This window comes from Bos indicus x Bos taurus, chromosome X (genome assembly GCF_003369695.1).
Source record: "Bos indicus x Bos taurus breed Angus x Brahman F1 hybrid chromosome X, Bos_hybrid_MaternalHap_v2.0, whole genome shotgun sequence".
Lineage (NCBI taxonomy): Eukaryota > Metazoa > Chordata > Mammalia > Artiodactyla > Bovidae > Bos > Bos indicus x Bos taurus.
In genome coordinates, this window is record NC_040105.1 from 126,995,724 (window position 1) to 127,021,300 (window position 25,577).

General features: G+C 49.0%; 2 protein-coding genes across 9 annotated transcripts in view; both read right to left on the reverse strand.

Moving 5' to 3' along the window:
- LOC113886666 (zinc finger protein 75D-like) overlaps positions 1 to 1,529 on the reverse strand; it is a 107,834-nt gene extending 106,305 nt beyond the window's left edge. For all 8 annotated transcript variants that reach the window (XR_003509528.1, XR_003509526.1, XR_003509527.1 and 5 more), the window contains exon 1: positions 1,268 to 1,529. The gene's annotated coding sequence lies outside the window, so the exon portion shown is untranslated. The remainder of the gene's footprint in view (positions 1 to 1,267) is intronic.
- A 16,004-nt stretch (positions 1,530 to 17,533) lies between these two features.
- Positions 17,534 to 21,491, reverse strand: LOC113887367 (small integral membrane protein 10-like protein 2A). Its single transcript, XM_027534469.1, has 2 exons — positions 20,684 to 21,491; positions 17,534 to 19,878 (listed from the first exon to the last, which is right to left on the reverse strand). Exon 1 carries the CDS (start codon positions 21,336 to 21,338, stop codon positions 21,018 to 21,020), a length of 321 nt encoding a protein of 106 aa, XP_027390270.1. The 5' UTR covers positions 21,339 to 21,491; the 3' UTR covers positions 17,534 to 19,878; positions 20,684 to 21,017.
- Positions 21,492 to 25,577: the final 4,086 nt, after the last annotated feature.

Genomic DNA, 25,577 nt, shown 5'->3' on the forward strand with positions numbered 1-25,577 from the left:
CTCTTGCCTGGAGAATGCCAGGGAGGGGGGAGCCTGGTAGGCTGCCGTCCATGGGGTCTCACAGAGTCGGACACCACTGAAGCGACTTAGCAGCAGCAGCAGCAGAAGCCACTTTCTACCTGTGTATGAAAATCTCTGCTCACTTTACTAGAAAAACTGACAGCTGGCTTTGTTTCCAAGATATCCAAACGTCACACTCTTAAAAACAAAAACACACACACACAAACAAACGGAGAAACAGGGACGATTAAGGTTCTTCGGAAACAAGAAAGGTCCTACAAAAGGTAACCCTTGTCTTGACTTGACATTTCCTCAGGGTCATAAGAGATTTTTAAGGAAGGCTGACGATGGCCTTGAGAGTCTGATTTTCTCAGAGGTGACCCAAGAGAAACAACAACAAGGCTCTTTCAAGGAAGCCACAGGTGTTCAAAGAAATGGCTCGAGAGGTACAGGGACACTGCCTGCATTTCTCTGTCACAAAAACTAATGTCTGGGAGGCTGAAATGACCTCTTTCTCGGAGCTTCCCTGCTAGCTCAGTTTTAGTAAAGAATCCGCCTGCAACGCAACGCAGGAGACCCCAGGTCGATTCCTAGGCCGGGAAGATCTACTGGAGAAGGGATAGGCTACCCACTCCAGTATTCTGGGGACTTCCCCCTTGTGGCTCAGGTGGTAAAGAATCCGCCCACAATGTGGGAGACCTAGGTTCTTCCCCTGGGTTGGGAAGATCCCCTGGAGACGGGAAACGCTACCCACTCCAGAGTTCTGGCCTGGAGAATTCCATGGACTGTATGCGCAAAAGAGTTGGACACAACTGCGCGACTTTCAAATTCACCAGTAATATGCGCATAAGCCAGCAGAAACGGGCAAGTTTCGCTGGGTGCACTGGTAGGCCTTTCCGCCCTATGGCTCACCTACACCTTCTGGGTCCAAAGTACCAAAGGCTCTCCACACACCAGCAGCCCCCGGAGTCTACTTCAGCAGCAACCCTGGGTTTTGTTTCCACACGGTGTACAAGAGTTTGCTTCTGGAGGTTAGATATGACTGCAGGTGCCTGCCTGAGTACCGGCCTCCTCGAGAACAGGTGTCGCCGGGTCTCAGACCCACCCGCCGCCCGGCAAAGAAGCCACAGCGACATCGAGAAGGCCGCCCGCCCCGGCTAACTTCCGCCCACCCCCGCTGGCTCGTGAGGTATCTCTAAGGGTATGGCTCGTGATTTCTCGAGGCTCTCCTGACCAAACCCCCAAGAAAAATCAGCTTCTCGATTACCTCCACCCAGCTCTGGCTTCCGTGGACGCCAATTCCCTCTTCCTGGGCTATGAAGTCACCACACCTCACGCCGTCGCGGGGAGGCAGGCAGGTCTGGGTTCACGCGCCCCCGGGGGCGGTGCCGGGAAGGCGCGAGGCGCCGGGCGCGCGCGGACCTTGGGTTTCAGTCCCCGGCGTGACCCCTCTAGCGCCTCGAGACGGTACCCCGGCTCGCCATTCTGGGGTCTCGTGCTGTGGGCCGGGCGCCCACCGGAAAAGAAAGGATGGCTTCCTGTGGCTGCGTGATAGCCACGCCCATCACCAACTCCCCCCCCCACACACACACCAGCCCCTCCACCCCCTCCACCCCAAACCTGCGTAGGCGTGCACACGCGAGTCAGGAAGCCTCCCGCAGGTCCGCCCCATCCTGGGGTCAGCCCCGGCTGCACAAATAAAGGACAGTTCAGGTCACGGAGTCTCGGGCTCACGGGAGTCCTAGCGGCGCCGCGAAGTAGGTTGTCTCCTGCGAGCGTCCGAGATCTCGGACCACCCCCCCCCCCCGCCCCGACTTGCTGCGTGTCTTGCGTCCAGATTACTGCCGAATCGCGTTCCAACAGCCGGTGGCCTTTTCTACCGCGCAGTTCGCCTGGCTAGGACCCCTATCTCCGAAAGTCATCACTAGGATTGTCCCGGGGACTCGAGTTAAGAGGCTTTTGGTCCTCCTGGCCAGACCCCTCGCTGGATCAGGAGCAGCAGTCCCTGATATTTTTAAAATCCTTTTCTGGTTTGCAGGCACGTGCTTCCCAACTATTATTGTTTATTCTTGTTGCTGCTGCTCCTGCCGCCGCCCAGTCGCTTGAGTCGTGTCCGACTGTGTGTGACCCCATGGACAGCAGCCCACCAGGCTCCCCGGTCCCTGGAAGTCTCCAGGCTAGAGCACTGGAGTGGGTTGCCATTTTCTTCTCCAACGCATGCAAGTGAAAAGTGAAAGTGAAGTCGCTCAGTCGTGTCCGACCCTCAGCGACCCCACGGACTGCAGCCTTCCAGGCTCCTCCGTCCATGGGATTTTCCAGGCAAGAGTACTGGAGTGGGGTGCCATGGCCTTCTCCGTTATTCTTGTTAGGTAGGTTTGAACCTCGTGGTGTCCCTTCCGTTTACATTTCTCTTTGACGTATAAAGAAATTCAGATACAGGACGGGGCGTCTGCCGAGTCACGTTGGATTACAGGCGGCAGATTTTAGACCAATTGTAGGTCTCCTGTTGCCATACCCCATGCTTTTGCTACTGTATTATGCGTCCCTGAAGGACAGGACTCTTGTTTCATCTTACACGTCCTGTAGTGCTTAGCATAGTTCTTTGGAGAAGGCATCTTGCTAAGAACCCGGATATCTCAGGTTGTCAGTGTCTCCAAATTTTCATCGTTTACCTAAGTATTGAGCCATTTGGGGGAGAAGGCAATGGCACCCCACTCCAGTACTCTTGCCTGGAAAATCCCATGGATGGAGCAGCCTGGTAGCTGCAGTCCATGGGGTCGTTAAGAGTCAGAGAAGACTGAGTGACTTCACTTTCACTTTTCACTTTCCTGTATTGGAGAAGGAAATTGCAACCCACTCCAGTATTCTTGCATGGAGAATCCCAGGGATCGGGGAGCCTGTTGGGCGCCGTCTATGGGGTCGCACAGAGTCGGATACGACTGAAGCGACTTATCAGCAGCAGAGCCATTTGGACAAAAGTTATCTATAAGAATCGAAGAGAAGAAAGTATGTGTAGCTCAGTTGTACACTGGAGATGAAACTGACCTTAGTGTGAAAAATCAGTGTGAGAAACTCCTCTGGCAAGGATACCAGAGATCTACATGCCAAGGAGGAAAATGAAAAAGGAGTGCCTGTCCGCCTTTTAACATGCAAACTAAGATTACACTCAGAAGATAAGGTTAATCCTTATTTGCAGAGCAAAGCTGCCCTAAAGTGTGAGAGGACACTGTGCATTATCTGTGATCGTAAAACTAGTAAACATGTTTGCTTCACCAAGGAGTCGTTTTCAGAATGATTCTTTCAAAGCTGTGTTCCTGAGGTCAAGCATTTTCAACCGAATGTTTTATGACAATGGAAGAAAAGTCAGAGCATTGTTGCTTCTGGATAATTCCAGGCTTACCTTTCAGCTGGGTCACTCACCAGTGAGGATGGTCAGATAAAGGCATTTTCTTTTTCCTCTTTTTTAAATAGTGAGATTTGTAAACCATGTGAAATTTAATATTAATCTGCTCAAAGTTATTCCTTATAATTGTCTTCACTAGAAATTAGATTATACAGTTAGCCATTTAGAATGAATATGGAAATAAGTATAATGATCTCTTCAGTTTTCCTTATAACCTACTATGGCTTATATGCTTCAAAGAAAAGAAAAAAAAAAGTTTAAATGACTAGAGACTCCAGGAAGACAGGTTGTAATTCACTTAAATTTCATTACATATTATTAATATGATTAGTGGTTTAAGCATACATTGACCCGTTTTAAAAACGTTTTTCCATTATAAAACTCTGCATAATTAAAGGTTTATAGTTTACTTATAATTTAAATCCATAAAGCCCAGATCCCTTCCATACTTATGTTTTGTCTAATATGTTTGAAACAGTAAGTAAAAAAGAGAAACTATGTAAAATCTGTGTAAAAAGGATTTTCTTTCCTCTAAACACTTCAACTTTGAGTCACCCAAGGAATCAAGATGAGATCCTGAGCAGCAAACAACTTTATAGGTGGACGGAAGAATACTGGAGTGGGTTACCATGTCCTCTTCCAGGGGATCTTCTTGACCCAGGGATGGAACCCGTGTCTCTTACATCTCCTGCATTGGCAGATGGGTTCTTTACCACTAGTGAAAGCTTACCAGAAGAGGGGCTGAATTGGGGACTAGGTGAAGACCCCTGTTGGAATGCCTTTTTAGTGCCTAAGAGCAATTATATGGGCCTCCTCTTTGCTCCGGCGTCAAGGGAAACATTCCAAGTAGGAGCAACATCAGTTTGGTGACATCATAAGATCTGTATGGGGGCTATAACAGTGGCTGCAGTGGGGAGAGGGTACATCCTTATGAGACTTACCATTCACATCAATTACCATCTTACCCAGACAGAACTGCATGCTCACTGGTTCCGGTTTTGTTCCCTGTGACTTCTGCACTGATGTTCTGCAGAACCGTGCTGGTCACCCTAACTTTGCCTCACTCTACCAGGAACTGCCCAACACCCCCACATTATCTGAACATGTATTGTGGGTCTCATGTAGTAGGCAAAAGGATCACTTCACATAGAAAGGTGTCAGATTACCTACCACCTTTCTTACCTTAACCAGGGGAGAACTTCAATTCCGGCCTGGAGACCCCTCCCCCTGCCACCCACTACCTCTCATCAATGCCCAGATTACGGAGCCCAGAGTCCCACTCGGTACCTGGTGTGATGCACACCCAGAGCCATATGTTCATCAATCATGCTTGTAGTCATCACAAATAATAACATCTACAAGTGGGAGCTTTTTCAACATACATATCTTACTGAAAAACATAAGCATTTTACAAATGCTTCTGCCAGCTGAGTTTGTCTCCTCCAAAACACTTGGGAAAGGGCTTGCATGTATCTTTTCAAGCTAGCATTTTTCTTTTTCTTTTGTGATACGTACCCAGGAGTGGAATTGCTAGATCATATGGTAGCTGTATTTTTTTGTTTGTTTGTTTCTGAGGAACATCCATATTGTTTTCCATAGTGGCTGCACCAATTACATTTCCACCAGAGGTGTAGGAAGATTCATATTTCTTCACATTATTGTCAATACTTGTTACAGCTCTTCTTTTTCATAATGGCCATTCTAACAAGTGTGATGTGATATCACATTATCATTTTGATTTGCATTTCCCTGATGGTTAAGAGCATAGTGCATCTTTTTTTTCTATTTATTTTTTAATTAAAAGATAATTGCTTTACAGAATTTTGTTGTTTTCAGTCAAACCTCAAAATGAATCAGCCATAGGTATATATATGTCCCCTACTTCTTGAACCTCCCTCCTATCTCCCTCCCCATCCCATCCCTCTACTCTAGGTTGTGGGTCTCAAACAGAGACCCTGTTTGATTTCCCTGAAACATACAGCAGATTCCTCTAGCCTATCTATTTTACATATGGTAATTTAAGTTTCCATGTTACTCTCTCCATACATTTCACCCTCTTCTCCCCTCTCCCTGTGTCCATTAGTCTGTTCTCTATGTCTGTTTCTCCACTGCTGTCCTGAAAATAAATTCCTTGTTACCATCGTTCTAGATTTTGGGTATATGCATTCAGTTCAATCGCTCAGTCGTGTCCGACTGTTTGCCATCCCATGGACTGCAGCATGCCAGGCTTCCCTGTCCATCACCAACTCCCGGAGTTTACTCAGATTCATGGCCATTGAGTCAGTGATGCCATCCAACCATCTCATCCTGTGTCATCCCCTTCTCCTCCCGCCTTCAGTCTTTCCCAGCATCAGGGTGTTTTCCAACGAGTCAGTTCTTTGCATTGGGTGGCCAAAGTATTGGAGTTTCAGCATCAGCATCAGTCAATGAATATTCAGGACTGACTTCCTTTAGGACTGACTGGTTAGATCTCCTTCCAGTCCAAGAGACTCTGAAGAGTCTCCTCCAACACCACAGTTCAAAAGCATCAATTCTTCAGCGCTCAGCTTTCTTTATAGTCCAACTCTCACATCCATACACGACTACTGCAAAAACCATAGCTTTGACTAGATGGACCTTTGTTGGCAAAGTAATGTCTCTGATTTTTAACATGCTGTCTAGGTTGGTTATAGCTTTTCTTCCATGGAGCAAGCGTCTTTTAATTTCATGGCTGCAATCACCATCTGCAGTGATTTTGGAGCCCAAGAAAATAAAGTCTGTCACTGTGTCCATTGTTTCCCCATCTATTTGCCATGAAGTGATGGGACCAGATGCCATGAGCTTAGTTTCCTGTATGTTGAGTTTTAAGCCAGCTTTTTCTTTCTCCTCTTTCACTTCTACCAAGAGGCTCTTTAGTTCTTCCTCACTCTCCGCCATAAAGGTGGTGTCATCTGCATATCTGAGGTTATTGAGATTTCTCCTGGCAATCTTGATTCCAGCTTGTACTTCATCCAGCCTGGCATTTCTCATGATGTATTCTGCATAGAAGTTAAATAAGCAGGGTGACAATATAGAGCCTTGACATGCTCCTTTCCTGCTTTGGAACCAGTCTATTGTTCCATGTACAGTTCTAACTGTTGCTTCTTGACCTTGACCTTCTTGATATATGCATTAGTGTACGACATTTATTTTTCTCTTTCTACTTACTTCACTCTGATAGGCTCTAGTTTCATCCACCTCATTAGAACGGACTCAAATGCATTCCTTTTATGGCTGAGTAATATTCCATTGTGTATATGTACCACAACTTCTTTATCCATTCATCTGACAATGGACATCTAGGTTGCTTCCATGTTCTAGCTATTGTAAATAGTGCTGCAATGAACAGTGGAGTACATGTGTCTTTTTCAATTTTGGTTTCCTCAGGGTATATGCCTCTGAGTGGGATTGCTGGGTCATATGGTGGTTTTATTCCTGGTTTTTTAAGTAATTTCCATACCATCTTTCATAGTGGCTGTATCAATTTACATTCCCACCAACAGCACAGGAGGGTTCCTTTTTCTCCACGTTTATTGTTTGTAGACTTTTTGATGAGGGCCATTCTGACTGGTGTGAGGTGATATCTCATTGTAGTTTTGACTTGCATTTCTCTAATACTAAGTGATTTTGAGCATCTTCTCATGTACTTGTTGGCCATCTGTACATCTTTGGAGAAATGTCTGTTTAGGTCTTTTCCCCACTTTTTGATTGGGTTGTTTATTTTTCTGGTATCGAGTTGTATGAGCTGCTTATATATTTTGCAATTTAATCCTCTGTCAATTGTTTCATTTGCTATTATTTTCTCCCATTCTGAGGGTTGTCTTTTCACCTTGTTTATAGTTTCCTTTGCTGTGCAAAAGCTTTTAAGTTTAATTAGGTCCCACTTGTTTACTCTTGTTTTTCTTTCTATTACTCTAGGAGGTGGATCATAGAGGATCTTGCTTTGATTTATGTCATCAATTGTTCTGCCTATGTTTTCCTCTAAGAGTTTTATAGTTTCTGGTCTTACATGTATGTCTTTAATCCTTTTTGAGTTTATCTTTGTGTGTGGTGTTAGGAAGTGTTCTAATTTCATTCTGTACATGTAGCTGTCCAGTTTTCCCAGCACCACTTATTGAAGAGGCTATCTTTGCCCCATTGTATATTCTTACCTACTTTGTCAAAAATAAGGTATGGATAGATGCATGAATTTATTTCTGGATCTTTTTCCATTGGTCTATATTTCTGTTTTTGTGCCAGTACCATGCTGTCTTGATGACTGTAGCTTTGTAGTATTATCTGAAGTCAGGAAGGGTGATTCCTCCAGCTCCATTCTTCTTTCTCAAGACTGCTTTGGCTATTAGGGGTCTTTTGTGTTTCCAAATGAATTGTGAAATTTTTGTTCTAGTTCTGTGAAAAATGCCATTGGTAATTCGATAGGGATCACATTGAATCTGTATATTGCTTCTGGTAGTATAGTCATTTTCACAATATTGATTCTTCCTACCCAGGAACATGGAATATCTCTCCACCTGTTTTTTTAATCTTTGATTTCTTTCATCAGTGTCTTATAATTTTCTGTATACAGGATACAGTTCTTTTGTCTCCTTGGGTAGGTTTATTCCTATATATTTTATTCTTTTTGTTGCAATGGTGAATAGGATTCATTCCTTAATTTCTTTTCCTGATTTTTCATTGTTAGTGTATAGGGATGCAAGTGATTTCTGTGTATTGATTTTGTATCCTGCAACATTGCTAAATTCACTGATTAGATCTAGTAATTTTCTGATAGTATCTTTAGGGTTTCCTATGTATAGTATCATGTCATCTGCAAACAGTGAGAGCTTTACTTCTTCTTTTCCAGTCTGGATTCCTTTTATTTCTTTTTCTTCCCTGAATCCTGTAGCTAGGACTTCCAAAACTGTGTTGAATAATAGTGGTGAGAGCATCTTTTAATGTACCTGTTGGCCATCTGGGCTTCCCTGGTGGCTCAGAAGTAAAGAATCTGCCTGCAATGTGAGAGACCTGGGTTTGATCCTTAGGTTGGGAAGATCCGCTGGAGAAGGGAATGGCAGCCCACTCCAGTATTCTTGTCTGGAGAAGTCCATGGACAGAGAAGCCTGGCCAGCTACAGTCCATGGAGTCTGCAAAGAGTCAGACACAAGTGAGTGAGTAACACTGGTCATCTGTGTGTTTTTGGGAAAATTTCTATTCGGATCCTCTGCCCAGTTTTAATGGCACTATTCACTTTTCTGCTCTTGAGTTGTATGAGGTTTTTACATATTCTATTTCTTCCTTCAGGTGATCTTCCCTACCCAGGGGTCAAACCTGGGTCTCCTGAGTTGCAGGCAGATTCTTTACCATCTGAGCCACCAGGGAAGTTCCCATATTTTTTTTGGATATTAGCCCCTTATCAAATATATGACATGCAAGTATTTTGACCCATTTAATAGTTGCCTTTTCATTTCATTGATGGTTTCCTTTGCTGGGCAGAGGCCTTTTGGTTTAATATAGCCCTGCTTGCTTATTTTTTGCTTTTGTTCCTTTGATTTTGGTGTCAGAACCTCCTGACTTCTTCTGTGACCATGCATAGGAGCATACCAATCACTCTAATTCTGCCTTACCTTAGCAGGGTCAGGAGATTTCCTTAAACATTCTTATAGTCCTCAAATATGTATGTGTGGCCTTTGTGTTGTGGCCCAAAGGATAATTTCTTATAGGGATCTATTTATTTACCTACTCTCTTTCTTTCCTTAATGAATTGTTAAGCCTCAGAAATCACCAGTTACGCAGGGCAGCTTGAGAGACCTGGTATCTCACAGTGGGGCGTTTAGTCATCTAGTATCAGGGAGGCAATGAAAAGATGAAGAGAGCATGCTGTTCCTCTAGTATGTGCCAGGAAGACTCTCATCTATTGGCTTGACATAGGCTTCTTACAGCCACCTGATATGCCCTACAGCACCATCACACAGCACACCACATGGCCTAGTACACTCACTTGCATTGGCTGGAGTCACCTGCAAAAGTTTCTTTTCCTATAAGGCTGTGTATTGTTCATGGACCTAGAAACTGAAAACATTATTCCTGCATCGGGGATGTCTGAATTATCTCACAAGCCAATAAAATGGAGGAATACAACAGATCCAAAAATTGCTTATTTAGTGTTATTCATAAGGCCTTCCAGTTCACCTTTGAAAGCAATTTCCTACACATACTCATATAGGGTTGATTTTGAATTAATCGCATGGTGGTAGGAAAGAGACAGAGAAGGCAATGGCACCCCACTCCAGTACTCTTGCCTGGAAAATCCCATGGGCGGATGAGCCTGGTAGGCTGCAGTCCATGGGGTCGCTGAGGGTCGGGCACAACTGAGCGAATTCACTTTCACTTTTCACTTTCCTGCATTGGAGAAGGAAATGGCAACCCACTCCAGTGTTCTTGCCTGGAGAATCCCAGAGACGGGGGAGCCTGGTGGGCTGCCGTCTATGGGGTCCCACAGAGTCGGACACGACTGAAGTGACTTAGCAGCAGCAGCAGGAAAGAGAAGGGGGCAGAGATCGATTCTGATTGCATATGGGTTGATACTTATTGCTCATAGATGATGAGAACATGCAGTATCTCTGTATTATTTTTCAACTTCCATGTGTTTTGATCATTGTCATGAAGTTTGTGAAATGCAATCTGTTTGGCGAGAAGCTACAAGTTCAGGCTCTGGTGCACATGAAGTGCTCTTTTACCTCATTAGTCTCTGGAGAGCAAGAAAACAAACCTCACAGTGCACAATGTGCATCAGCGAGACGGGGTCAGAGGTGCTCTGGAGATGCAGTTTCATCCTAAACTTTGGGATTTGTTGAAAGATATTGAGAGAAGAATGGGATGGCTATATTTATGAACCACATTATCTAGGAGAAGCAGGGTGAACTTGGCATTGGTTGGGGTGGGGCTGAAAACCTGGGAATGGGTAGACAGTGACAGGAAACTTGTAGAGAGTCAACAGCAACATAAGTTGTATCTAAACCGAAGCAAGGCTGATGGGGGATGGATTCAAGAAACAACAGGAAGTGGAGTCTTACTAACTGGATGCATGAGGGAGAAGGACACAGCCAGTAAAGAGATGACTCCTGATTTTGGAGTGGATGGTGGTGACACCACACAAGATAGGGAACAAAAAAAGAAAAGAAGGGTATTTTGGGTTTTTAGAAAAGACAAATTCAACTTGGAACAGTTGACTATGAACACTTGAGTGTGCCAAAAGCAGCTAGATCTCTGATGAGAATCTGCTTGGTTACCACTAAGGGTTGGTTCTTGATATTGCAGGGTAATGAACTCATTTTTGCAAGAGTCAAAAATTAAGATATACTCACCAGAGACTGATCTACAAGCTAGAATGCCAATCAGAACTACAGTGGGAACTATAATGGTCAGGGTAAAATACCAACACGAATTAGAAAGCAGAGTGTATTCTTGAGGGAAAGTGATGCCAGAACAGATGTATTTTAACTGGGGACCTCAGAAGCCCCAGGTGAAAAATAATAGTCTGCAGTTCCATAAATCTTCCAGAGGAAAACAATGTGGTTGACTTTGCAGGTTTAAGTCCTCTGTGGCATAAAAGGCTGAGCAAATCCGTATGCTCCATGGAGCACACAGGTGATGGAAAAGCATAGATAGGGATTGGTGGAGGCAGAGGGCAGAACCGAGGGAGGGCAGGAATCTAGCGGAGCTCTCAGCCTTCAGTTGCCCTCCCAGCGGCCCCACTCCCCGAACGCAGAAGGAGAGGCAGTAGTACCAACTGGCTTGCTCCTGTGGCTGTGGGAGGCCAAAGGTTCAGGTACACCAAAGAGACAGCAGGGGGAGGCTGTGAGGGGGTTTCAGCTGTAGTACACCCTGAAAGTCGCAGGGTGGCTTTGTCTTTTCCAAATCCAGGGAAGGTTGATGAATAAAATCCCCTCCATTTCCTGTGTTCTTTTTTCTTCCTTTGGATCTCGGCTACCCACTCTGTGCAGCTGAGGGCAAGCAGATGAGAACTGGGTGAAGGAGCTACAGATGAGGCGGAAGGAGTGAGTTGTTTCCGGATGGTGCGCAGTGGAGGCGCCCCGGCAGCCGGGTTCACACAGAAGCTGCCACCTACCGAACCCGTCCCAGGACGAGCCAGGCCCTTACCCATGCTCGCGGCCACACTGGACCCATGACAGTCGCCAGGTGGGTGCTACCCACGCCAATTTGACCAGTCACGAAGCTGCGGCTCAGAAAGGCCGAGTGGCCTGCCCTGGTTAAGTGGTAGAGCTGCTGTGTCTAAATAGAGTTTATGCCCTTGACCCTGACGCGGTGCTGCGTTTTGACGTCCTGAGACTAAGCAGCTCTTCTGACCAGATCAGAATCAAGCTGATCACTAACGAAGAAGGGTGGGTGCTCATAGATAGACCGCTTCTGCGTGTCAGCCACTGTGCTCAGTGTCCACTGATTGATGCGATGTGAATTGCCAACACAACACCCCCAGGTTTTCTGATATAATTCAAAGAATCCACCAGTAGATGGCGCGGCTCCACTGGGTTTTCGAGTTATAGGAGGCTCTGCACCCTCACGAGGACATATATTCCTCCCACGCCCTTCGTGTGTCCCAAGGCCTCTCTTCTCTTTCTTATCTTGCCCTTATCAAAACTGGCTGTGCACGGATGACTGTCCCTGTCGCTGAAGGCCTTGGCAACACAACACCTTTAGGGCTTTCTGATGTAGTTCAAGTGATCAACCAGCAGGTGGCGCTGCTCCACTCAGAAATCGGAAGAATGTAATCGGTTCGTAGGTTATTTATTTTGGCTGTGCTGGGTCTTTTGTCTGGCTACAGCGAGCCGGGGCTACTCTTGGTTCCAGTACGTGGGCTTTTCATTGCCGTGACTTCTGTTGTTTCGAAGCACAGGCTCTAGGGCCAGAAGGCTTCAACAGTTGTGGCTACCTGGCTTCGTTGCTCTGTGGCAAGTGGGATCTTCCTGGACCAGAGATGGAAGCCTTGTGCAGTGAACTGGCAGGATAATTCTCAACCACTGAACCATCAAGGGAGCACTGGAAGGTGAAATCTTAACTGCTGGGTAACCAAGGAAGTCTCACAAGTCATGGATTTAGATGCAAGGACATATGACAGGGGCTTGGTTGCAGAAACAAGACATGAACTTGTCCCCTGGGACCAGAGGGGAATCTGCCACAGGGTGCAACTGATCAGAATCGTGCAGAAAAGCCTGAGCTGAAAGTCAGGAAACCTGGATGCTAATCTTGGCTCTGCCACCCATTAGTTCTGTGGTTTTGGGTACGTCACTGTACGTCCTTTTTCAGTTCATTTAAAATACAGTTTACTTATGTCAACCTCTCGACTCTCAAGATATCAGGGAGTAGTGCTTTTCAAATTCTAATGTGCACTGGAATCACCAGTTATTATGAAAGTGTAAGTCCTAATTCAATAGGCCTGTGGTGGAGGCCTCAGAGTGACAAGTTCCCAGGTGATACTGATGCAGCTGGTCCCTGGACCACACTTTGAGTAGCAGGCAAGCGTCCACTACAGAAGTGGCTCAAGGGCGCTCACTGCTGGTGTGGAGGCCAGAGGCAGGACTCTAGTCACCAGCCCCTCCCCAGCTTCAGCAAGAGCAGCTTGTCTTTTGATGTCCTGAGACTGAGCAGCTCTTCTGACCAGCTCTGAATCGAGCTGATCACTAACAAAGACGGGGTCTTGTGTACAGACCACTTCCACGAGTCAGTCACCGTGCTCAGTGTTCAGTGATTGATGTGTATTGGTTTACATGTTCCTCAGAGAACCACGGAATTACTCACCGTCTCGCAGACCAAGTGAACGACAGAGAATCTGAATGTGCTCAGTCGCTCAGTCCTGTCTTACCCTTTATGACCCCCCATGGACCATAGCCCGCCAGGCTCCTCTGTCCTTGAAATTCTCCAGGCAAGAATGCTGGAGTGGGTAGCCATTCCCTCCTCCAGGGGATTTTCCTGACCCAGGGATCGAACCTGCCTCTCAAGCGGGTTTCAAGCAGATTCTTTACCACTCAGCCACCAGGGAAGCCCAGAGAGTCTGAAGGACCTGGCCAAAGTGACTCCGCTCAAGAGTCTGGGTTCAAACCCAGCTAGTTTCCCCTCCCAAGTCTGCTCCAAGCACCACGTGCCTGGTGTATAAGAGGTAATGACAATTTCCAGTACTGCTGGTGTTCTGAAAAGTCCCTGGTGACTTAAGGGGGTACCCTGCATCCCAGATGTACTTGCAAATCTTGTGGTGTGCATAGAAATCTGAAGCACATAGTCAGTTCATAGATTCTTATTTGCTCAAGATCTTGCACCTCCTATAACTTGAAAACCTGTATATCTCGTCCTCACGGTTTGTTCATTACAGAAAGCAAATTCTGCCAAAACTTGGTGAAGGCTCCATGCTCCAGTCCAAGGCTGGCCAGTGCTGGTGGATCCCTTGAACTATATCAGAAAACCCTGTGGGTATTGTGTGACCAAGAACTTCATTGACAGAAGCAGTCATGCATATACAGTCTGTTTTGTTTTTTAAATTGAAGTACAGCTGATATACAATATTATGTTAGTTTTAGGAGCACAGCAAAGTGATTCGGTTTTATATACGTATATTCTTTTTAAAATTTTTCTGAGTTATTAGAAAATAGTGAACATCGTTGCCTATGCTTTACAGTAAATCCTTGTTTATTTTATATATAGTAGTGTGTATATGGGAGAAGGCGATGGCATCCCACTCCAGTACTCTTGCCTGGAAAATCCCATGGACGGAGGAGCCTAGTAGGCTGCAGTCCATGGGGTCACGAAGAGTCGGACACGACTGAGCGACTTCACTTTCATTTTTCACTTTCATGCATTGGAGAAGGAAATGGCAACCCACTCCAGTGTTCTTGCCTGGAGAATCCCAGGGACAGGCGAGCCTGGTGGGCTGCCATCTATGGGGTCGCACAGAGTCAGACACGACTGAAGCGACTTAGCAGCAGCAGCAGTGTGTATACCTTAATACCATACTCCTAATTTATCAAGGGTTTAATTTCCAAAATATACAGACAAATCAGGAAACTCAATATAAGAAAATGAAAAAAATGGGCAGAAAAGCTAAACAGACATTTCTAGAAAAAAGACATAGATGCCAGGGGGATGAGAAGAGAGGTCTTGGGGCGCAGAAAGGGAGTGGGAGGAATGGGTGTCAAGATGAGGTTGCAGAGCCTCTGCTTTAGCCATGACTGGGATTCCCAGGGTGACAGAGACTGGCTTTCTGTTAAATTTGACCTTGCAGAAAGGGCGCCCAGCAAGGCAAGGTCAAACTGCAGTATTTCGCAGGTGGCATGTACATGGAGATTTGCCATCATCATGAAGTCATAGAAAATGAGAAAACAGAAACATAGAGAAAATAGTCTACTGGTCTCAAAACATCAAAAAGAACTGAGAAGTTGCTTCCCTGGGGCCTGCACTACTGTGCCTGTAGGCCAGGAAACGGGTGCAGGGAGGCACGGTGCCATGCCCACATGCCCAGAGCTGGTGATCTGTGGAGCTGGAACCCACCCGGCCTTTCATTCCTGGGCTAGGGCTCTGCCCTCTGTACTCCTGAGTGCAAAGCCCTGTTGTAGAGAGAGGTAGGAAAAGCAGGATGGAGAACATTCCACGGGGTCTGGGTTAAGGATGTGCACAACATCTGAATAAAAAATGCTTTAAAAAGTGCTCCGATCTGCCGTGGTATTCACCTGGAAACAACTTTCGATAAGACTTTCCAGAACAATTGCCTCGAGAACATCGATGGAATTACCTTCCAGTTGTGTCTGGGGCATTCATTGGAATTCCTGCCACATGTGTCCTGACATTTCTTTTTAATCTACACCATGTAAAAATGCAATCTATGGCTGCCAGTCTCTGGGAACTGGGAAAGTCATCTATGGCTCTGCTGGTCCGGGTGGCCAGGCTGCTCTGAGTTAACCTTGGACCTGGAGCTGGCCGTAGCAACGACACCCCAGATTACTGCCTGGGTACACGAGGGGTCGCATTCCTCCTGACTGAACCCTCCCATGAGCCCTGCACCTATTATGCTCTCACATGGTCTGTGTGGGCTCCTCTGTCTGGTCCATGGGTTCAGTGCTCAGGGCCTACTTTGGGGTCGGGCATGGAGAGGAGCCCAGGAAATATGTCTTGCCAAATGAGCGGCTGAGGGTCTCTGAAGAATCGCCTTCCCTGAGGCCCTCTGGGTGCCACTGTGACCCCATTATCAGGGTGAATGTTAATGAGCTACAGGGGATGTGTGGCATAAATTGGGGTGTGGGAGGCAGGGGAAGGAGGGATTCCTGAGGAGACCTCGGATTTCTGGGTAAGGGGTGTTGTGGGTGGATGAGCATGGCGGTTGCTGCAGATGGACCCTGTGGTGGCCACAGAGAGGGAGGGCTGTCATGGCAGCCACTGAGGGAAGCCTCAAGAAAGGCTTGGTGACCAGGCAAGGGAGAAGCTGGCCTGAGGTAGCCTTGGGGACTGCTCTGCAGAAGAGGCAGAGGCTCCCAGGTTCAGCCTGGTTCCCAGTGCTGAGGTAGAACACAGCCTCAAGATAATCAGGGGCTTCTGCCACTGTCAGTGGGGCAGTGGGGAGTGAGATTGTCTCTGAGTGCGCAGGGTTGGGGGGGATACCCAGTGCCTTGATGGGGAGCTGTGGCCCACGGAGGCCTACTGTTTGTGGAGGTTGGGAAAGTCGGTCATAGGCCCCAGGAGGTGCTCTGGCCAGAGGGGAAGCCCCACCATGCTGGCTTTCATGGGTAGGCACTGTCTGGGCATCTTCCTCCTGCCTGTTGGGTGTGGAGGGCAGCAGAAGGGCTGGAATGGGCCTCCCTGGAGGGGCTGGGCAAGTGGGTGCAGGGAGCTGAGAGCTGGACGGGGTGCAGGGTGCAGGCTCAGAAGCAGCCTCAGGCCCAGGACAATCATGGGTGCCAAGAAGGAGACCCAGAGGCAGCGAGAACACTGGACCAGAAGCCACAGGCTGTGCCTGGGCCCAGATGCTGAGTCAGCCCTTAGCTCAGGGTGGTGGAAGTGAAGGAGCAGAGCAGGAGGTGGCAGGAAAGACACAGCAGGAGAGGTCTGGCTGAGACCAGAGGCTGAGGCTAAGGAGGGAGAGCAGACAATCATCTCTTGGGGGCGCCGAGGGTGCCCAGATAAGGGCTGGGGAGGCTGTGTGCTCTTCCTCCCTGCCTGGGTAGGTGAGTGCAGGTGTGGAGGTGGGGTCTGAGCTGGATCCTGGTCTAAGGGTGGGCAGAGTCAGGAGGCAGACAGGGAGGATGTGGAGCAGAGAATGAGTCCCTCCAGTGGGGTGACAGGACCCTCGGGGAATGTCAGGGCCAGGCCTTAAGATCTGCCAGTAGCTCAGAGCCTTGGTCCTGTCGTGGGACTCTGCTTAAGCACAGGTCTCAGCCACCCCACGACCTGACGTTTCTGTTTCTGTGTGCAGAACAGGGCCCTACCTTCCTCCCTCTGAGGTGGGTGCTGTGCTTCTCTGCAGGCCTCCCTCCCCCAGCCTCTGAACACCACCCCCGCTCCCTCTGCAGCAGTCTCGGAGTCCCCACCCCGGGCCCTGTGATGGGACAGCTTGAGTCTAAGGTGGAGGGAAGGTAAGCTGGTCTCTGGTCCCCAACGTTGATCTTCAAAACTGGGCACCGACCTGGCTGCCAGGGAAGCGATGGGTCCCTGCCACCTGCTGCTGCAGAGGGGCCTCTGGGTGACACAAAATGATCTGCAGACGGTCCATTTCACCTCACCTACCCCAGCCCATCCTTGGGGTTCAACTGAATTAAGTGCTTTCTAACACCAGGCTTTAAAATAAAGAAAACACTTAGCTGTCTGGTTATTCAAATAGTTTGTGAATGGGACAAACTGGGACAGTTGCTACATCTTAGGCCAGGCCTGTGCTGCTGACTTCTCATCATGGGAGCAGCGCTCCAAGTCAAGTCCTGTCTCAGAGCATCTTCTGAACAGGCCACCATCCCTGCCATGACCCTACCCACTTATAGCCCTCAGGATGCTCCTCTGCCCCAGCTTCTGGCCACCAGAGTAGGGTGAGCTTACCCCCAGCCCCTCTCCTCCAAGGGGGCACCACACCAGAAACAAGAGGCCTCCAGTTTTCATTTTATTCAATTCAAAGAATATTTTTTATTAACTTAGACAGACACAAGATGTGACAACACTGGAAACAAGAACATTTCTCTGACCAGACTGCGCTGACTGGTGCAGAGTTCATCACACACAGAAAAGGAACAGTGGTCTTATTCAAGTCAGTGATTGTGTGTAAGCTCCACTGCCTGAAAACCAGACTGCAAATAAAGTGCAAAGAGAGCAGCAGGGGCCCAGTCAGGAGATGAGGAAGAGGCGGGAGAGCAGAAGCAGCAAACGACTCAAGATCAAGACTCAAGACTCAAGATCAAAACGGTAAGAAGAGCAGTGGCAGGAGCACGTGCTGAGGACGTGTCCCCGCCCCTCCCACGGCCAACATCTTTGGGGGCGGACAGCCCCAGCCAGAGCCCCACAAGGAGCGGGGATTCTCTGCAGGTGACGAGGGGTCTCTGAGCCCGGGGCCCCTGAATCTCCAACACACTTTATCCACTTTGGGAAGCAGCCTCCCAGGGCCCAGGCAGCTCCAACAGAGCCACGAGCCCAGGAAAGACAGGGAGCCCGTCCTGCACTGCACACCAGCTAAACAGCTCTGCACCCTCTGCAGCGCATAGTCACTTGTGTGTACACAAGCAATCACACACTTGTGCACAGACATACACCCATTCACAAAAGCACGCTGACACATGTATTCACACACACACACAGTCACACCGGCACATTCACACACAAACATCTGTGCATTCATGCATCTGTGCTCATACCCACACACTCATCCACACACCCCCTCACACACTCACACACTCAAGCCCTCATGCATGTGCATACATACTCGCACATATATGCCCACACACATCCCACACTCACACATGCACTCAACATGCGCACTCACACACCCATTCACACACAGGCACGCACATATTAAATAAAGACACTCCCTAGTGCCCTCCCCAGGTCCTCTCAGGCTGGCCCAGGAAGAGGCTGCGGCTGGGCATCCAGTCACCCAGAGGGTGAGATCCAAACTTGAAAAGGGCACATTTACACATCAGCCCCAAGGAGGCCCCTGGTCCTCCGCTCCTCTCCTCCCCTGCAGCCCATGTCACAGTCTCTCAGAACTCCAGGGATGCAATCTAAAGGCTGGCAGTCTCCCGGAAGTGGTCCTGGAGGGACACAGTTGGGGTGGAGGAGGGGCCACCAGGACCAGGGGTTTCCAGGCAACTTGGCACAAGGGAGGAAGCCATCAGCGCCATTCCATCTGTGGGAATCTGCGGGGGGCATGTGGTAGCCTGGGTGCAGCCTCAGGCCTCGGGGTGAGGCAGGCAGAGCTCTTCAGCCGGGCCCTGGGTGGCTGAGAAGGGCACATGGTGTGAGGCTCAGCCCCTCTGTCCCAGGGGCAACCAGGCTGCTGTGGTTCTTAGTCCCAGGAACTGAGGACCAGGACCGCAAGCAATCAGTGAGGGGGCAGATGTGGATGTGGGATGGGGGTGAGGGCCAGGGCCTCTCCCGGCTCCCCTCAGTGCCGCTCCTGGTGCACCAGTCAGCAGCACAGCCAGGACCGCTGCAGGCCCATCCAGAGCAGATGCTCCTGTGTGATCCTGGCAGGAGGGGCAGCCTGGAGACAGAGACATGGGGTCATGCGTGGGTCTCAGCTCCACCCCACCCACTTGTATCCCTTCCCTCCTATTACACTCAGCCCCAGGAGCCAGCCAACACCCCCACCCAAACTGAGAGGCCTGTGCCACTCAACACCAAGGAACCCCTGGTTAAGCCTTGGGTGGGGCTTGGGTTGGGGTGGGGAGGTCTGTGTGTAAGGACCTTGCTCCCCAGGGGGTTCTGGGACTCATATCTCCTGTGACCATCTCAGCTTAGACTGTCCCCTGGTTCTTCCCAGTGACTTGCCATACACCCCACCTTCCCTGCCACCGGCCTTTCTCTCTAGGTCCCTTGGGAGCCTGTGCTCCCTTCCCCCATCCCACTGTGCCAGGTCTCCCAGAGACTGGGGGGCAGGTGGGGAATGCAGGCTGGGAGGCAGGTTCAGCTCCCCCACTTCTGATCTATGTGACAAGGGCAAATGTCTCCCTTCCCAGAGCCCGGCAGGTGGGGAGAACAGAGCTCTGCCAGAGTGTCTCTAGCTCTGTACTTCCTTCCCTATGCCAGAACCTGACCACTAGGTCACTCCCCCCGCCTCAGGCTCTCTGCCTGGAAAGCCCTTCCTCTCCTGGAGGGGAGTGGTCAGGCCCTTCTCTTGGCTGCTCCCCAGGCAGCTCTAGGGTCAGGGGTGCCCCAGGCAGGGATTTGACTCTCTGGACAAGACCGCAGAAGGGGTGGTTCACCTTCTATAACACCAGTTCCTGCAAGAAAAACATGGGGACTTGAGAGTTGCCTCCTCACCCAGAGATGTCCCCGTCTCCCCAGTTGTCGCCTACCCTACAAGCCTCTTCTCCAACTGCTCTCCCACCCCGGCCTGACAGCTGCCCTCCACTCAAGGAGACTCCCACTTTCCCAAATCCTTTGGGGCACAGGGGCTGCTGGAGGCTCTCCAGGACTGGAGCAGTGCATTCTGTGGCACCAGGAGGCCATGGTAGGAGGTGGAGGGAGCGTGGCTGAGATGGGGCAGGACTGGGAGGAACACGTCTTTCCCACTCTTCCCTGTCCCCTGATGCAAAGCTTTGGAGGGTGGAGAGGAGCAAGAGAGACAGCAGGAGCAGGCAGAGAGCAGGCCCAGAGACCCGCCAGGAGGAAGTCTTGTGAAGGGCTGAAGAAGAGACAGACCTGGGCTTGGGCCAAGAACACAACCATCCGTCCAGGCTGCCTCTCAAGGGGTGGAGGAAAAGGGGGCCAGCATCCGCTCTCTTCTAGGGCTTTCTCAGGGCCTCTCCAGGGCCATTTCCCTCCATTCCCCCGTGTTCAGGTGACACTACCGGGGCCGTGGGCAGAGGTGATGCCCAGGAAGCCGCCTCTCATCCCCAAGTTGGAAATATGACAAGGTTGTCCAGAGGGCCTGCGTGCACCCTGCCTTGCCTGCTCTCGGCTCGGCAGCTTTCCAGGCTGGCTTCCACGGGTCCCTTCCTCCCCCAAGCCGCCCAGGGGCTGGATATCTAGATGCCATGGCAACCGCCTCCCTCCAGCCTGCAAGTCCAATCTCTGGCCTCCTACCTTTTCGGTCAGGGTCAGTCATTCATGTTTCTAATGAAGAATTTCTTCCTTCTGCTCCCCCCTTCGGCCAAAGTGAGGCAACAGGTCGGCTGCATTCAGATAATTTTCCCGAGTTCGACGGAAAGGGCCCTTTTTGCTAGTTTTCTGTGCAGTTTGTCACCAGCCGCGACGTGGCTGGCCGGAGCCGGGGCTCGGTGGCTGCGTCTTCCGCGGAGGTCTAGGGCTTAGAGGCCTGGGCCGCCCCTTCCCTGGCACGTCCCGGCGGCCCCCGGCCCCGTGATCCTTTATGCCGATGCTCCTGCCGTCGCTCCCGGACGGAGGTGGTAGTGGGCGTTCACTCGATCCTCACTTGCAGGCGCACGTTGAGCATCACCGAGGCCACGATGTAGAAATAGGGGAAGTTCATGCGCAGACGCCAGGCCAGGTCGAAGAAGGTGATCAACGTGCGCGTGAGCCCCTTGCAGAAGGCGCCGTAGGAGCCGCGTATCGCGGCTGAGCGTGCCAGCCGCACTGCCACGCCCGACAGGGCCGCTGCTGCCGCCGCCGCAGACAGAGCCCCCGACGCCGCCATGGGCCCGGGCCGGCGCTGGCCCCGCGTACCGACCACAGCACGAGCTGGCGGGCAGGTGGACCCGATGCCTGGAGCTCCTGGCATACAGCAGTCTAGTCTCACCCCGCCCCTCCTCGCCGCGCCCTACCGTCGGTCTCCCCTCGGGGGGTGGTCTCCCACTGCCGCCTCTGCCACATCCAAGGCCAGGCCTGAGCTGTCCAGGGACAGCTCCGCCCCCTTGCCTGCACGCACATTGGCGACAGCCGGCACAGTTCCACCCCTAACATGGCCCCGCCCCTTGCCGGGTACCACAGAGCTGCTGCCAGCGACTCTGCCCCACCCCCCGGGATCCGCCCCTCCGACAAGCCCCGCCTCCTCCTGGACTCCCAAAAAGAGAGCCGGAGGGCCTGAATGGTTTGGAAGGCGCTGCCCTCCAGGGATCCTTTTGCAGAAAGCGCTATTCTGCAAGCAAAGCCCACCCGGAGCGCTCTGCCCCTTTACACCGTCCCCTTCCCTGTCTCCGCAGAAAACAGGGGCAGTCAACCCACTGTGTATTTATGTGCGTGTGTGTGTTGGTCGCTCATTCATGTCCGAATCTTTGCGACCCCTTGGAGTATATAGACCGCCACGGTCCTCTGTCCAAGGAATTCTCCAGGCAAGAATACTGCAGTGGGTAGCCATTTCCTTCTCCAGGGGATCTTCCCGACCCTGGGATGGAACCCAGGTCTCCTGCTTTGCAGGTGGACTCTTTACATTCTGAGCTACCAGGGAAGCCCCAACTTTTCTTTAATTCATAATTCCCCCCCCCCGCCCCCCGGTAACTCTGCACTATAGAGTTTCACCAAATCCACACACACATTTTTTTCCCTTTCTGGTATATTTGCTTGATGCTGTGTATTTCTCTATTCTTGAATTGCCCCATTGTCCTTATCTTTTACCTGTTGGGGAGCAAAGACTTTCCCTCTACTCTCTTAGCTATATACACTTCATAGGTCAATGACAAAAAACCGACAACATGCAGATTAACAGAAAATGTATATACACTTCTTAATTTTTAATATTATTTCAGCATGGGCATCATAAGAAAAAAACACCCAGAAAGACAGTGAGATTTGAGATCTTGTAATGCCACTTTGCCAGGGATAGCAGAGGGAGGATGTAGGCAGTCTAGGAGACAGTAAATGATTTATAGAAAAATGAATGACTCCTTAGAAGCATAGATGGGAGATTTGATAGTTTGAGACAGAGTTGTCTGGGTTTGGTGTTGACTTCTAGTTCTCCTTAACTTCCCTGGTGGCTCAGACAGTAAAGGGTCTGCTTACAATGCAGGAGACCCGGGTTCAATCCCTGGGTCAGGAAGATCTCCTGGAGAAGGAAATGGCAACCCACTCCGGTATTCTTGCCTGGAGAATCCCATGGACGGAGAAGCCTGGAAGGCTACAGTCCGTGGGGTCACAAAGAGTCGGGCACGACTGAGGGACTTCTAGTTCTCCTGTGGTAAGACTCAATATTTCCTGGTTGTTGAAACTTCCAAGGAGGGGGTTTATGACAATTGAGTTCCTTTTAGAAGATCTGTCTTTAGGCAAATAAGGGGATTTAAGAAAAATTTGTTTTTTCAGATACTGCTATTGCTGCTAAGTTGCTTCAGTTGTGTCCGACTCTGTGCGACCCCATAGATGGCAGCCCACCAGGCTCCCCCGTCCCTGGGATTCTCCAGGCAAGAACACTGGAGTGGGTTGCCATTTCCCTCTCCAATGCATGAAAGTGAAAAGTGAAAGTGAAGTCACTCAGTTGTGTCTGACTCTTAGCGACCCCATGGACTGCAGCCTACCAGGCTCCTCCGTCCATGGGATTTTCCAGGCAAGAGTACTGGAGTGGGGTGCCATCACCTTCTCCTTTTTCAGATGACTTCAGCTAAAAATAATCAGTGTAACCGAAGTGGCATATTTTGAGGTGGCACATACTAAACTTCTTCATACCTCATAGTGATTTCTAAACACTTGTCTTAATCCTTTGTTTGCCCTGGATACTGCACAGAAATCACTCAGGTTTTCATTTGCCCTCATACATGGCATTTCTTACTGGTGTGTTTAAAAGCCCCTTTGTAGCTTCATTTCATCTTTATTCTAAACCAAGTCCAACCCAAACTTGACCATGTTTTCAAGACTATTTAGAGAAGTAGAAAAATCCTCACGTCTCCTTTTAGTCATAACTTTTTAAAACCTGTCTGCAAGAGGTAGAGTCACCACGACTCCATCCCAGTTTCACAAGGAGGGCTGATCTGAGTATTAAGGCTTTCTCAAAATGCCTGTTCAGCACACTTGAACATCTCTATGGCATCCATGTGACTTCTTAAGAAACCCAACAGATTTATATACACTTATTAGACAATTGTCCTACCTACATGGTCAAGGGAAAAAAGGCAAACTTGAAGCATCAAGGACACTAAAAGAAGTGGTATGGACCCCGATTAATCTGTGGTTCAGTTTACCACCCAGAAACGTATACCCAAATTCTATATTTGTGAATACATCCTTCAGAAGTGAAGGAGAGAGACTTCCCTGGCGGTCCAGTGGTTAAGAATCTGCCTTTAAATGCAGGGAACGTAGGTTCGATCCTTGGTCAGGGAACTAAGATCCCACATGCCTCAGAACAATGAGCCCATGTGCCATAACTAGAGAGACTGTGTCCTGCAAAAAATCCCACATGATGCAACAAAGATCCTGCATGCTGCAACTAAGACCCAACACAGCCAAATAAATAAATAAAGTTAAAAGCAATGCTACTGTAAGTTTAGAGAGTTGTTTCTGTAAACATTAGTAAAATATTTACTGGCAAAAGACCTTTTGTAGCTTTAAAACATCATTTTACTACAGACTGCATTTCACTTACACTGAGGAGTTAATGTCACCAATATCACAGAAACTCCAAGTTATCGGGTGATTTTACTTGCAAGTTATTGCCATAGCCTGAGCCCTAAGGGCAGATCACAAAATCAGGATGAGGAAGGGTTAAGGACTGAATCACGTTATCTTCTGAGAAATACCTCTCTGTTTACAGCCAGCTGTATAACATTAACACTATCAGGAGTAGGGATGAATTCTGTTGAGTAAGGGACAGGTGGGAAAGTAAAATATTCTGATTTGGTCGGACTCACCTTGGTTATGAAACATATCCTCCTTATAGGTCATCTGGAATTGCCCAGAACATTACCTTTCTTTCATTCAATTATTCTTTAATGCTAGGAATTGTTCTAGGTGCTAGGAATTGTTCTAGGTGCTAGAAACGTAGCAGAGAACAATGCCAAAGGAATCCTTGCCCTCAAGAAATGGACATTCTTTTTTATGCTGGCAAGTGTAGTCATGGAGATGTTGATTTTTCTGTAGCAGTTTCTCAGTGACCAACCATTAGCTTCCTGGGAGCTGAGAGAGAGGCAGGTATGGTGGTGGTGGCAAGCAACAGCTTCCAGATCCTGAGATGAAAGTTCCAATGAACAAATTCAGCGGATTCCCCTCCCCACCTTCCTGACTGGCAGAGCAGGCAGCTTCCAAGATGGGCAGGTTTGGAGATGTGACTCTGAGAGTTGCTCCTGAAGGACCAGTCAAGAGTCACATCTCCAGGCCTCCCAGCAGTTTTCCCTGGAAGCCTATGCAATCACAACAGAATACGATGTAAATATGCAGCACACAACCCAAGGATCTTCACGTGACAGCCCTGAGACTAACCCTATTTTCTGGAAGCTCCGCATTTTATGGAATCCTGAACATTAAAAAGTGTAAGAATAAAATTTAAAAAGAAGCTGATATTTGAGTTGAGGGAGACTGGCAGTAGTTTGTAAATAAATCAGTAAATAAGATTTTGCAGCTAGTGACCAGGAATATCAAGAGAATAGAGCAGTATTTGAATATGTGATAGGATATTTCATGGTAGAAGGAGGAGAGAACAATTTTATAGAATCCTGTAAGGAAAAGAACTCTAAGATTACATTTGAGCTGAAATCCAAGGGATTGTGGGAAAGAAATAGCCATGGAAAAGCTAGAGGAAGAGCATTCCAGGCTGAGGAAACAGCAATTGCAAAGGCATTGAGGTTGATTCTCCCTAGGGACTGTTGATGAGGTCTTTGCTTAAGCTCTTTTTGGTGGTAACATATTTTTTTCTGCAAAGAATGATGCAAGTCAGTAAGACAGGGAGATACATATGATGAAATAGTATGCTGTAGTTGGAAGTATGGCACCCCACTCCAGTACTCTTGCCTGGAAAATCCCATGGACGGAGGAGCCTGGTAGGCTGCAGTCCATGGGGTCGCTAAGAGTCGGACACGACTTAGCGACTTCATTTTCACTT